Below are 13,538 nucleotides of genomic sequence, written 5' to 3'. Positions count from 1 at the left end.
AGCTTGAGCTGAGCGCAGGAGAAATAAGGGGAACAATGCCTCTGCAATGTGGTTTTGCAGAACTACCGCAGAACTGTAGCTTCTTAAGTCCTGGGGGACAGTACTGGAGCAATGCAATGCAGTACATTCATCACAGACAGAGTATAAAAAGCTAGATAAACAGCAAAAGCCTTCTGGGAGGGGTAGACCAATGACTAGTTGTAGTAGCTGTAGCACTGTGGGGTTCTGGTCCCAGTGCTGTTGGTGATGCCAAAAGGAGAGTACCAAGGGAATGACAGCAGCATGAGAGCCATGCTTGCTGCCAGAGAAAGTAATTGCTGAATTCTCTCCAGTGAAGTTTTATCTTTTTTGCTGTGCTTGGACATAGAGCTGTTCATGTGCAACTCAAATACGACTCCATTTATTCAGGATTTCCTTGTGTTGCTGCTGGTTCTTTGTTAAAATGAAGGTGTTTCAAACCCACTGGTTTTGGATCCTTAATCTTGCGATGTTTTCTATGAGTGTAGTGGAAAAACTCCATTTTTTTCAATAAGAGAAACGAATTCAGAATGGCATCATTTTAGATATCATTGCTTAATTCACATGGATAAACAAACATCTTTTCTGCTGGGCTGCTGTGCTAGCAATAACAAACCAGCTCACGTTTTTACATTATCAGGAAAGAAACTCGAGGTGTCATTTACCTGCAAAGAGGTTCTACAAGGTCCTTGTCAAGAAAATCATGATCTTTCTTTACTGCAGCAATGTCAATGGGAAACTGAGAGTCTAAAAAAGGAGACACAATATTAAGATGACTGCTTGCTATTCAAATGAAAATACATTGTCTACATCAAAAATGCTTTGCATGTACTTGGTTACTTAAATCTAGCATTACTGATTTCACTCAGCTCTGGTTTCCTTCTAGCTGTATTGGCGACCCTCTCAGTCACCTTATTATTTCTTTTCTCTTAAATGTCTAATTGAGCATCCTGCACACCAAAGAGACAGCGACATTATTTCACTTTGGCTTTAATAAGATACTCAATTGTTCGCTGCTCTTTCTAGTGCCTAACACAAACGAATGAGATCAGAGAATTACCAACACATGCATTATCCACATAAGCAATAAGGTTCTCATTCCCATTCCCATCAGAGTGACTTTAATGAATTGCTAGACAGACTTTAAAAACATTTTGAGCTTTTTTGCTTTTAATACAACTCCCAACAACAATGTTTTCAGACAAAGGGTTACTCAAGTAACAAGCAAAAAACGAACTGAATTATAACCCCCAAAACTTGCTAAAAAGCCAAACTAGTGTGCTGGAAGCTGACATTTGTAATGAAAAGTGACATGGCTGCAACACATTAGTGGGCTCCGTAACAGCGGGACGGGCTCCAGTGCGGTGGCTGCACTCCAGGCTGCTCTGCCATGTTTAGGTACCGCAGTGGGAAGCTGGGATACGGGAACTGCAGCCAGCATTTTCAGACACTAGTACTTAACATTTACATAATAGATGCCTGTAAAAATGACCTTGTTTTCAGAGACGCTGGCTGTCTAGAGCGCATATTGGCTGTATGGGAACTGTGGGAGCCCAGCACGGGTTGCATTTTGGAGGGCACATCCCTTTGGGACTGGCAAGCAGTGAACTCTCCTTTCTTTATGTGAGATACCCTGATTATAACGCAGACACAAAAGGTACTGCTGGGTACCCAGGGACTGTGATAGCGACATCTATGTCAGCTTTGATCAGCCCAGGTTTATTAATCTTAGTTCCTTGCAGCTTTAGCAGAGCCTGCCTGGCTCCTGTAGAGCCATGTGAGCATCTCTGCCTGGCTCTCCCCAGCGCTCCTCGGGTACCCTGCCCCATTGGGACCCAGCACTGGAGCCTTGCAGGACCTCAGCTGGCCCTCAGGAGGTGTCCTCGGCACCATGCTTCCCACTGCTCCCAGCTCCGTGGAGCTGGCTCTGACCTGTGAGGTTTCTTGGCTCCATGCGTGGAGCTGTGCTGCCTCCAGACCCAAGCTGACCCTGGCCGGTGTCCAGCGGGGCTTGGCAGAGCTGTGCTTTGGCTAATAAGCCCGAGCGGTCCTGAGCTGGCTCTGTGTCTCTGGCAGGGGGAATAGGCAGTTTGGAAAAAATGAGGATCAGCTGCAGTTTCCCTCTCAGCACTGAGCGACAAGGAGCAGGAAAAAAATGTCTCCCAGTCCCCAAATTGCTCCTGAAGGCACCAGCAGTGTACATGCTTGCCCTGTCCTCCAGGATGCCACTTCCCTGAGGACAACTGTATATCATCCACCCACTCCAGAAGCAGCTAGGATGGGGACATGACCATTCGCTTTGAGCCAGCACTGCAATATTCGCTTTTCTTGCTTTGCAGGGAGAGGAGGACAAATGTAAAACAAAGCTCAAGTAATCCACTTCTGGTAACTTTGCAGAGTTTTCAATTTCATTTTCAGTAAGATTGAAATTTTCAGTAGCTTTTGATATTTTCAATCTTGTTTTTGACAGTTCAGGAAGTTTCTTCTTTATTTTTTTTAAAGACCTATGCATTTTTTTTTACTTCTTTTTGTTAACCTTTGAGGTTTACACAAACTGTGTCCCCCTCTTCTCTTCCGCAGCCATGAAGGCAAGAATCTCACTTTTCTTTAGGCATTCATATGACTCCAGCAGCTGAGGCTTTGTGAAGCAGCCAGACGCGGCGATAACTCACTCATATGCAGAGCTGGCCGACTGCAGGCTCTCCTGGCAAGGACCCAGTGCACTTTCAGTACTGCACAAAGAGCAGAAAAACCTACTTACCCTCGTAGAACTGAGCATACTGGGGAAATCCAGCTGCACGTAACCAGTCACACGCTTCCTTTGCTTCGATTTCTGAGAAGAAAGAGAAAAGAGAATAATTTACACGTTGTTATTTTGCATTAGAAGCTCTTTGATTACAAGAAAATAGCACGGAGACTTGGTAATAGCTGCTCCCTCTTTAAAAGCATTGTCATCACTCAGAAGTATTTTTTCATGGCATCAGAAAATAAAATGGAGCCCATCAAAGAAATCCACCTGACTCCATAGGGCTCTGGGGTTTGCATAGCTGTTTGGTGCCTGGGATGAAGACACCGAAGTTTTAATCGCCTCCACGAGGAAGGAGGGCTGCTCAGCCAGGTTTGTCGTCCTGTGTCCTATCCTTCCCCAAGGGCAAGATGCTGGGGAGAGGTGAAGGTGAAGCAGGGTGGATATGAGATGACAGAGAACATGCAGTGGGTTTTCTCTTGCTCCAACACTTTTTGCAGAGAAAAATCACACGTGAAAGACACTGAATGCTCTGGACAGGGTTAGTGTTACTGAAGGGAAATTGCCCAGGTAGGATGCACCTTCCTACCTTTAGCCATCTGAACTCAATTATGTAGAGTCCCTCCACAGTCAATAGAGAGACAGTTACTTGCAAAGGGTGATTCATTTCGTCTTAAAGTAGTGTCTAAAATAGGTGGGATAAATCACTTACTGACAATGCCTTTCTCTTGTGGCTGCTAATAGAGGAGGGATAAACTGCTGCTGGTATGTCTATACAGCTAGATGGAAACAGAGACTGACTGGCAGGAGCTTCCAGCACTGCACCCCAGACCACTCGCTCTTTGTTCACTTTAATCCACTTTCAAGCCTGTTTGGGACTGTTTCAGTTATCTTTCTTCAAGACAAATCTTTTCTTGAGAAGGCCAGTGCTAAGCAGTGCGGAGATGAATCAATTTGTCTCATCTTCTCCTCGGTTCTCCACTATTTAGAAGCATAGACGCAGCTTGTGCTGGACTAGGCTTCCACTTTCAAGCGGCATTTGCTGGGTATGATGTATCCTGACCTCCTGGAGGAGGTGCTGGAATGACCAGCTGGACAAGAGAACAGCACCTCCTTAGCTGGGGGTGACAGCAGGGATAGGGGAGGAGAAGGGAATGAAAGAAAACCATGTTGGAGACAGTGACTACATTCCCCGACCTCTGCGGTGACCTGTGCATGTTGATATTAGGGTCACTTGATTTTTGCCAAGGTCCACGAGATCATTTTACGAAGACCTGAGAGCACTGCTCCGGATCTATCTCCGCCCTGCCACGTGGGCACCCACGCTCCCTGCATGTGCGGCTGCTTCCACAGCCATGGGAAGAACAGCAGAAAATAGAGGAGCACCCGGATACACGTGGATTGACAGAAAACCTGGGCAACGTTTCCTTTCTGCTCAGATCTAGACCAGAATCTACCACCTGGCTGGTTCTGGTTTACAAAATCAAAGTCAAAACACGTGCCTGCATCTCTTATATTGCAAAATTTAGATGTGTGTCGGCTAAGGAATGGAGTGTGCAGGTGTTGAAGAAAGGAGACATTTATGTTGCTTATTATTCGACCTGAATGAATCAATCAAGGGTTTGGGCACATTTGCAGTTATAAAATCCAGGCAGCCATAATATGAAAACCTAAATATAAAACAAGCAACGGAACTGGAAGAATAAAATCAGGCTCAGTTGCTCTTCTTCATGTTTTGCCTTGCATGCAAAAAAATGCCAGTCATAAATCTGTTTTGCACTAAAATGCATTTTTATAGATAGGGGATGCTGGCATGAATTTTTCCCTGTGCAACCCCATTCAAATCACTCATTATACCCCTAATGACTTTACCCACTGAAGCTCACCATAAAACCTGCTTTGAATAAACTCCGCAGTATGTGACCCACACACCTTTTTCTGATCCTCTAAACACTGAACCACACCAGCAAATTTTGTTGCAGAAATAAAAATTCAGAGTGTAAGGCCTACTTATCAAAAGCCCAATTTCCCAAAGACGATGAGACAGCCAGGAACAGCTCTGCAATGGCAACAATCATTAGCAGTGCTGAAAAGGATTTACCACCAGGTCTTCATTTGCTTTGACATTAGCTCATGTTAAGGCCAAAAAATGGAGTATGAAAGTACATTCAGTTCTTAACACCGCACAAAAGAATGAGCAGCTTACATAAAACGTGGCTCTCACTACTGCACATCTGTGTGCCGAAAGTACATCTCTATTATGTTCCAGTGAGGCTGAATATTTTTATTAAATGCTTGGAAAAAAGACAAGCCTTTATACTTTTTCTTTTGCTTAATTCAATCTCATGAAACACAGATGAATCAATCCCATTTCAAAATGTATTTTACAACTCATAACAGCTGTACGTACATTCTAGCTTCATCTGGCCTGGAAGCACAACTAACAGAGGCTGTGGGTGATGGAGAATGCTACCATTTAATGCTCTTATATGCTTATCATATTTCAGTGTTTTTTGCAGTTGGCTGCTCAGAGGATCTTGCTGAGGAATCTTCCTGCAGACCAAGTGAGGTCTAAAAAATCTCAGGTTGCAGTGGGTGAATAATTATAGGGAATAAGCAAGGAAAGCAAACCTTACCCCTTCAGTTTTTGTTGGAGGCTATTGTTTTTAGAGGCTGTTTGTAACACACTGCAGCCCACTCAAACTCAAAATGATTGATGGATTAACTTCTGCCTTCAAATCTTTGACTCCATCTCCTCCATGAAGGCATCTCTTGGGAGTATTCTAAATTTCTCAATGATCACCTCAAAAAAAACAGATTCAGCCTTGAACAAGATTTGCTACATCAGCTTCCAGCACACTGAGTCTCAGACACGTATATGGGTAATGCCCAGTTACCTCCCTTCTCTCTGATATTTTTGGTCTTATTCAGAGGACAGCAGTGCAATACGCTATTGGCCCAGCCAAAAGGATGACTCTGTTCACATCAGTGAATTTCTTCTGGTTAATGGCACCTGTTCCAGCCCTTCCCCTCTTGGCTGGTAATGTAGTTTGAGTGAAAAGGCACGAACAAGTATTTGCTCCTCAGCAGAGACAAGAGGTGATTTCTATTATCTCACTCTGGGCATGTAATCCAAGTTTTAGTTCCGTATGCAATACAGATTTTTTTCATTACTGGCTATTGCAATGCATAAAATACAATTTGAGATGCTCAATTTAACATTCTCTTTCTGTGCATACTCTCTAATATTTGCTTTTTGCTACTTGCTAGTTAACCATCAGCAAAGACTTGAAGAGATGAGTACAGCACCAAAAAGACCTTATTGAAGATGTCGATGAAGGGTTGCAGAAATACTTTTGAAAGCATTGGTCTAGTGCTGCTCCGATGTCCAGGCTAATGCAGGTGTCAAAGGCAACCTGCAGTAGCTGTGCTGTCTTGGTGCAATCCTGCAAGCACCTGGAAAGCCACGTGTTCACAGGTTGTCAACAGCACAGAGAAGGGTTGTCACACTGAGAAGAGACCCTAGATTTGTGCTTAATGCTCACCAGGAGCCGCAGCTTCTCCCAGAATCATGTGAGCCCCCACCAGCCCAGCACCTGCCCCAGGGACAACATCTCCAAGATTCTGCTTAGGGAATTTGGGAAAGTGAAATTGTGGGGTGGCATGGCCCACAGTGCACATGATGGTGAGTTTCCGCTTATGCACTTCCATACTGCTCTGCTGACTGAAAAGAAAGTCATGGATAATTTTCCTACTGCTTCCCACTTGCTTGGTCAGCAGCTAATGGCAATAGTTCATTAGTAAGACTAGGTAATAACTCAGTCACAAATACTGACGTGCATCAGTATGTCTCACAGAACTGGAGTTCTCAGTTTGGTTTTTTTTTTCAGCTTTTAGTTAAAGCTTGACAAGAAACAAGTTTCTCTTTCCATTACTCTTTTCTACTGGTAACAAGTTATAACTGATGTTCACACCTTCAAAAGTCCTCCAGCCCCACTTGTGAGGAGATCACAGAATCATTTATCTATATCATATATCATATTATATGTGAATATATTATAAGTGAATATCATATTATCATGTGAGGAGGAATCACAGAATCATTTAGATTGGAAAAGACCCTTAAGGTCATCAAGTCCAACCATCAACCTAACACTACCAAGTCCAAAACTAAACCACGTCCCTAAGTGCCATGTCCACAACGATGAGGTTGATGACCTCCTCGGGGCCTCCATGTCCCCCTCATTTACCAGCTTTTGTCAGGAGGTGTGTGCAGAGTCCCCTGTGCACAAATGTCACTGCTGAGCTTCCTCACATCTCACCCCAGAGGCCCCCCAGAAGTCGCCCCCTGCTTCACCCAAATCTATCAGTACACATATGAAATCATCAGCTTTATATTTTGTCACACTCCTCTTTGATCAGCCAAGCCATTGGGTTTTGCTTTTTTATTCCTTTGGGATCGTTTCTCAATCTTTCTTCCTGGAGTTGTCTCACTGCATGTTAAATTAAATGCTTATCAGAGATGGTGATATCGCACAACAGGGATTGAAGTGCAAATCTTTTATCCATTTTCTGGATTTATTTAAGACATAAGTTGAGTGAAATAGGGACAGAGAGGTTCACCCAGGAAACTTATCGGATGGTGAGAGCACAGCTGGGATGTGGCTTCAATCCCATGCTTGGTGTTAAGCAGGTTTGCGCTTGTGTCCCACCCACCCTGTGAATGCTCTGGCTGTTCTGGGGCTGAAACGGAGATGGCTGCTTGCAGTCTTTCTCTCTCCCACTACTTACAATTCTACACAAACTGCTTGAATGGTGCCCAACACCAGAAGGAAACTCCAGGAGTTAGCTGCCCCTGACAGGGACATCCTACCGTGCCTGCCCTCACTCCACTGACTCCTTCTGCTTCCTTTCATGACATATCAGCTCTTGGCCAACCCACTGGAGACCTAGCTCAACCCTCTAAGCTGGCAGAAAACTAACCTCCAAGGGTATAATTTAGTCCACATTAGGTGCATTTTAACTAGCTGAAGAAAACCTAACCATGGGGACAGTCCTTCCTCACATGAAGAAAAGCAGAACTGTCTAAAAATCTGTTTGGTTAAAATAGCTCAGTCAAGCAAAAATCATGTAAGTAAATTCATTTTACAGCTTGGGACCTTATCACTGTCCATAAATATCAGTTAGTACAGTCATTTAACTTTTCCCATCCAGACATCAGCAACTGTCATCTTATTTCTGCCTTTCTGCTATTATCCCTCTGTCTCCTCTGTATTCTCTTTTGGTGTTTCTCCTTTTTTTTTTTTCCCCTGTAATTTTAATTTAAGATTCAGATATCCCTTTGCACGATGTAGCAAAAGAAATTGCAACAAGAATAAATAAGGTACATAATTACCTCATCTATTGTGTTTATGTCAACTTTATGTGTGATAACCTTTATTATTCATCTGCCTGTAACAAATCACTATTTATGCTCTCTTTTTTATTTCCCCTATATTACTCACCACTTAAATCTAATTTACTAGGTTAAAGCTGAAATATCTGGGAGTGTTAGTGAAAGCAATTGATCAAGTCATTGGAAAAGAGTCTGTTTTATGGTGCAGCCACATCAGGGAGCTTCACTAGAAGCCAAAAGCCTGGTCTGTTAGGTAGAAAAAGGTCTCAGGTCTCTTTTTGAGAGGTCTCTTTTGCAACTGTTGTTTGAGGCCAGATAGCAACACCCTTTACCCAGTGGACCTGTGTGAAAGCTGAGCCAGAGACTACTGCTGGGGACGAGACTTTGACCATGCCTTACACCTGAGGCACGCTCGGGGCAGCTGTACACACCGTGTGGGGGAGCTTCAGCCTCGCCTAGCTGGCCTTGATGCCCCATACACCCACCATGTCACAAATAAGCCGTGCCACCAGCCTGACGACTTCCCAGAAGAGCACTCATGAGGGCAGAGTGCTTCTTTCCTGAAGGAAGGCTCAGTTCAGGCTGAAGCCGGATGCGAACAGGCCCAGCATGTTTCAGCTTCTTGCTGCCCAGGTCAGGATACTTTAATGGCCCCCACTGCTCTCCTGCCCCTACATATCATCATCGTCAAGACAGTGATCCATGCTACTATTATTCTTGTTTTTTCAGATGGGGATTTGAAGCACTTCAAAAGTACACAAGCAAGTTAGAGAGGAGGTTGGTGGGAATTAGGTGCATGACTCCCCTAACTGCCCATACAACTATGGCTATGTTACTCCTCAAGTACTAATACCCTTAGAAATCTGGTCTGGAGATTGCTAAATTTCTGAAGTTTTGATACCTGAATGCATCACTTCATCGTCACCCAGCTACTACATAACACTGAAGGCTGATAGGTTTCCACTGAATGGCATTTTCAAGGCCACTTTGGAGCTACGAAATCAGCCTCATGGTAGGGTTTAGGTGCTGAGTTGTAAATAACAGGAAAATATTTACAAATATGAGAACAGATGACTTTCCAAGGTCACACAGGAAATTCACAGCAAAACATCTACACAGGTCACATCTACAGCAGGCAGGTTGCTGTAGATCATGGAAAGATATAAAGCTTCTCGTGTTCCCTAAAGAAAAAGCCCCGTGCAATTTACTAAAGACAGACAACATTTTCTGTAACATTTTCATGCACCAGAATTTAAATGGAAAAAGTCTTAAGTTTTATTTATAGGATGGTATAAATTTTTGTGCAAAGTATAATGGTGTCTCTGAAATGATTTAGGCTTTTAGCATAATTTCCCAAGAACTCCATTTGAGGGAAGACTTTCAGGTAGAGCTCTTCTGGTTTGCCCTGTTTCCTTCCACTCTGCAGGACTTTTCCAGAAGAATTCGAATAATAATGCAAAGGCAATTGTACCGTGCACCCATAAAATTACCATTTATGGCACAAATCTATCAAAAATAAAATAAAACATAACCATACAATGAATTTGTATTATTTTACTACACTATGGTGTGTACTCTTCAATAAATCCTGGTAATAAGGTTTTCAAAAGTGGAATTTCATTGGAATTATTTTATATCATGCTGTATAATTACTATTAGAGGCAAGGTTATGTTTTGCAAGCAAGGAACAAATAAAGCTGTCAAAGCGTTATTTTAATAGACATTAAGCTTTTGCAGAGTATTGTGGTACCAGTAATAATACAATAAAATATGGACCTTTTAAACTACTGTGGCTGAAAATAATTCAAATGTCAATAGAAAAAAAGATCCTTTCAAGCTCATGAGTTGTTTCTTTCTCTGTAGTTCTTTACACTTGGTGAATAATAGTCAGATGATGTCCATTCATGCTTTGACTTCTTAGAAAGGTTGAAAGTGAGAAGCATGATTATTTATGGACATGAAAAAAAAAAATCTCATATGCCGAGAGATGAAAAGATTGGGACTGTTTACCTTGGAGAGCAGATGAATAAGGAAGGGTTATGATAAAAGGGTACAAAATCATGGGCAATACAAAAATAGGAAATTGGGAGCTTCTATTCACTCTGCCTTGTAGCACAAGGGCAGGAAGATTAATGAAAAGGGAGGAATGAAAAAGAAATAAGGCAATCTGAACTGATAAAGTATTTTTTTAAAAAGGAATCTACGAAATTCATTGCCAAAGGACACTGGGATCAGGAGATGAGTGGGCTCAAAACTGAACTGAGTCTTATCTGAGTACCCACTGCTACCACCTCAGATTTGGAAAAGGATTCTCCAGAATAGAATAAATGAAACCAAACTAAAGACAGCATTATAAGATTATTTTTTCCTGGCTAGATGACCCCTTGTATAGCTTTTCCTTCTGAGCCACTGTGCTCAGACATAGTCTGGGACTATATGAACTATTTCTTTGATCAACTGTGACAATTCTTTTGTTACCTACTATGACCAAATTCTGCACAGTGCCACTGGGATGGGACACTTCTCATCAGCCTTTCATCTTCGGCAAGACTACATTTCCCAAGAGGAAAGAGTGTGTCGTTCTGGCCAGGAATTAGGAACTTAGCTCCTCTTCGGGTGAAAAGGACTATGCTCATCCTTTCCTGAATTAACGCGATACTGGTTAAAACTGGTAGGCCTGAAATTTACAGCAGGTTCCCCAGGTATGAAAAGTCACAGGTCTGGCAAGACTGTGTCTATATTAGTATTTTTGACATCTAGATCTCATAAGAGCTAGGCATATAGCGCATCACTTCCACTCATGCTAACAACGTGAAGGAAGCTATGCAAATGGCAACATGAGAACAGGGAAAACAGTTTGCAGAGAGACCTTTGCACAATGTACCCCACTCCACAAGTGTAAGTGAAGAGGTGACTTGCAAGGGCTGTTAAAGCAGCAAGCAGAACAAGCCAGCAGAGGCATAGGGACACATAAAGACCTCAGGAGCAAGAAGTAACCTGAGGGACTCCTGGTTCAGAGTCATTAGCCTCCCTTCCAGGCAGCCATCAGTGTCCCTAAGAGTCTTTAGCCTCAAATCAGCTCCCCAGGGAGTTTTTCCCTTACGTAGATTTCTAAGTAACTCTAGAGGTACAGGGGACGGCATGTTGGGCACAGCAAGGCACCTGCATATGAGAATGCAGTGAGGTATGGACACCAACTGGTCTTAATATTTGAAAGTCTCATAACACTATAAACACAGCAAAGGTGTTTAACCGAGCCGAAGGATGTTGAAAAGTCATGTCAATGTTATGTGGTTCAGCTATGTGATCAAACCAAGAGATCCAGCTCTTCCTTGAGTTTTCTCTCCAGGTCTTTGCTGTTTATCATCATGATCACTTCTATTTACTGCTGATTTCTCTTTCTCCTCATTTTTTCTGTATCTTCTACTCCAAACTCCTTTAAAACTAACTTTCTGCCATCCGTTACTCTGACATTTTTGCTACCCACTGTTCCACATATCCATCCACTTTATGCAACCTTACTCCATGCTAGTGTTTCCTTTTTTTTTGCCACATTCCTTTCAAATTTCCTAAATCAGGATTATAAATCCCTCCTAACCCCCAAAATCTCTCCCTATCTTCAAATATCACTTTGAAATTGCTTTTCTTCTCAGCTTACAATTGATTTGTACAATGCAGTAATTTGTGATGACACTAATAAAACAATAGCTTGCATCCCACATCTCATCTTGAGGCACTTTAAATGGTTATAAAAACTGATGTGAAAGTTATATATAGGGATCACTACATCCGTGGGTGAAATGCAGCTGCATTAGGATGAAATGTGGCAGCTGCATAAAAGAACGCTGCAGCAGTTTATGACAAGAAACAAGAAGAATACTTTATCCAGCTGAAACTACCAGCGGGATTTATGAGCTAGATAAAATTCAAATAATATATATATATATATATATACACTGGGAGCTGACAAGGACACCAGGCTCTCCTCCCTTTCGTCTTAGGAAAAATACTCTGGTATTGCTAATGGCCAGAAGTGATTAAGAGCTTGGTTTCCGTCACATCCACCCCCCTCTTCAATAGGATTTATATTCCTTTTCCTGCCTTCTGACAGCACTCATGAGTATTGCTTAGCACAGGCTCTGAGGATAGAGTACTACCCACCTGTTCTCCAGCACCATGCTGCCCTTCCCACCTATTTGGCAGGCCATTCAAAAAGTGATGGGTTTAGCACCGCTGACTTGAGAATTAACAGGGCTTTGATAGTGGTGCATAAGCACTCTGTGTCCACCTAAAAATGTGTTTGGATGAAGTTATGGAAAATGTGAGTATTTAAGGGCTCTAGCATAAAATATATTGTATCTTTAATGTGGAAGGAATATTATCAGATAGGTAGAGAAGGGGTAACAATCTCACCCTCTGGGATCTATTCCAAAACTTCTGATGACTCATAGAGTCACTACAGGCCAGATTTTGAAAACAGACTTTCATCTTATGCCTTCGGGTTTCCAAGTGAAGAGATCTAGGCTGCATCTAAACTTCTATGTAGAATGGAGCAAAGAGTGGCCTGAACACCAAAATAGCTTCTGAGCTCATATTTCAAAGAGAAATGTTGAGTCCAGCTGGTGTTTAGAAAACCTTCAAGTGTATGCTCAATTGCCACCCACATATGCTGTAAAGCAATTTTTACAACATACCAGAGATACCGCCATAGCTAATAGATATTAATAATAAGTAGTCCTTGCAGCATTGTACCCATATGTAGCTATTCATGTTATATTCAAGTTATGTATGTTCTAATGAACCACTATTTTTGAAGAGTGAAAGAGCAAGTGACCGTCCGAAAGGCTGGAACGCAGCTTTGCGGGAAAGGACCTGGGCATCCTGGTGGACACCAAGTTGAACATGAGCCAGCAAGATGACTTTGCCACAAAAAATGCTAACAGCATCCCGGGCTGCATTAGGCAAAATGTTGCCAGCAGATCAGCAGAGATTCAGCACTGGTGAGGCCAGATCTGGGCCCCCCAGTGTAAAGAAGACCTGGAGAGAGTCCAAAGCAGGGCCACCAAGATGAAGAAGGGGCTGGAACATCCCTGCTGTGAGCAGAGGCTGCGAGAGCTGGGGCTGCTCAGCCTAGAGAAGAGGAGGCTCAGAGGGATCTCGTCCATGTCCCTAAATCCCTGAAGGGAGGGTGCAGAGAGGACGGAGCCAGGCCCTGCTCAGTGGTGCCCACTTGCTGTAAGCTATTCTGTATTGCTTTTCTTCTTGAGGAAGATTAGCGCCATTGATTTTAAGACCCAGAGAGTCACAGGAAGGGTAAGCACAACACAAAAGAGCAGCATAGTAAATAGGAAGCATATATGTATCAATTCTAACTGTGCC

The 13,538-nt window shown here is 42.8% G+C and overlaps 1 protein-coding gene across 8 annotated transcripts in view; it reads right to left on the bottom strand.

Annotated features, from left to right (window-relative positions):
- The window catches only part of STARD13 (StAR related lipid transfer domain containing 13), a 295,560-nt gene that overhangs the window by 38,827 nt on the left and 243,195 nt on the right, over positions 1–13,538 (bottom strand). For all 8 annotated transcript variants that reach the window (XM_048081200.2, XM_048081201.2, XM_048081204.2 and 5 more), the window contains 2 exons: positions 2,780–2,851; positions 684–765 (listed from right to left, as the gene is read on the bottom strand). In XM_048081200.2, the coding sequence (XP_047937157.2) occupies positions 684–765; positions 2,780–2,851 (154 nt within the window). The remainder of the gene's footprint in view (positions 1–683; positions 766–2,779; positions 2,852–13,538) is intronic.

The sequence above is a fragment of the Anser cygnoides genome, chromosome 1 (assembly GCF_040182565.1).
Source record: "Anser cygnoides isolate HZ-2024a breed goose chromosome 1, Taihu_goose_T2T_genome, whole genome shotgun sequence".
Taxonomy (NCBI): domain Eukaryota; kingdom Metazoa; phylum Chordata; class Aves; order Anseriformes; family Anatidae; genus Anser; species Anser cygnoides.
Note: the sequence above shows the minus strand (reverse complement) of the source record. Positions and strands in the feature narration are given on the sequence as shown.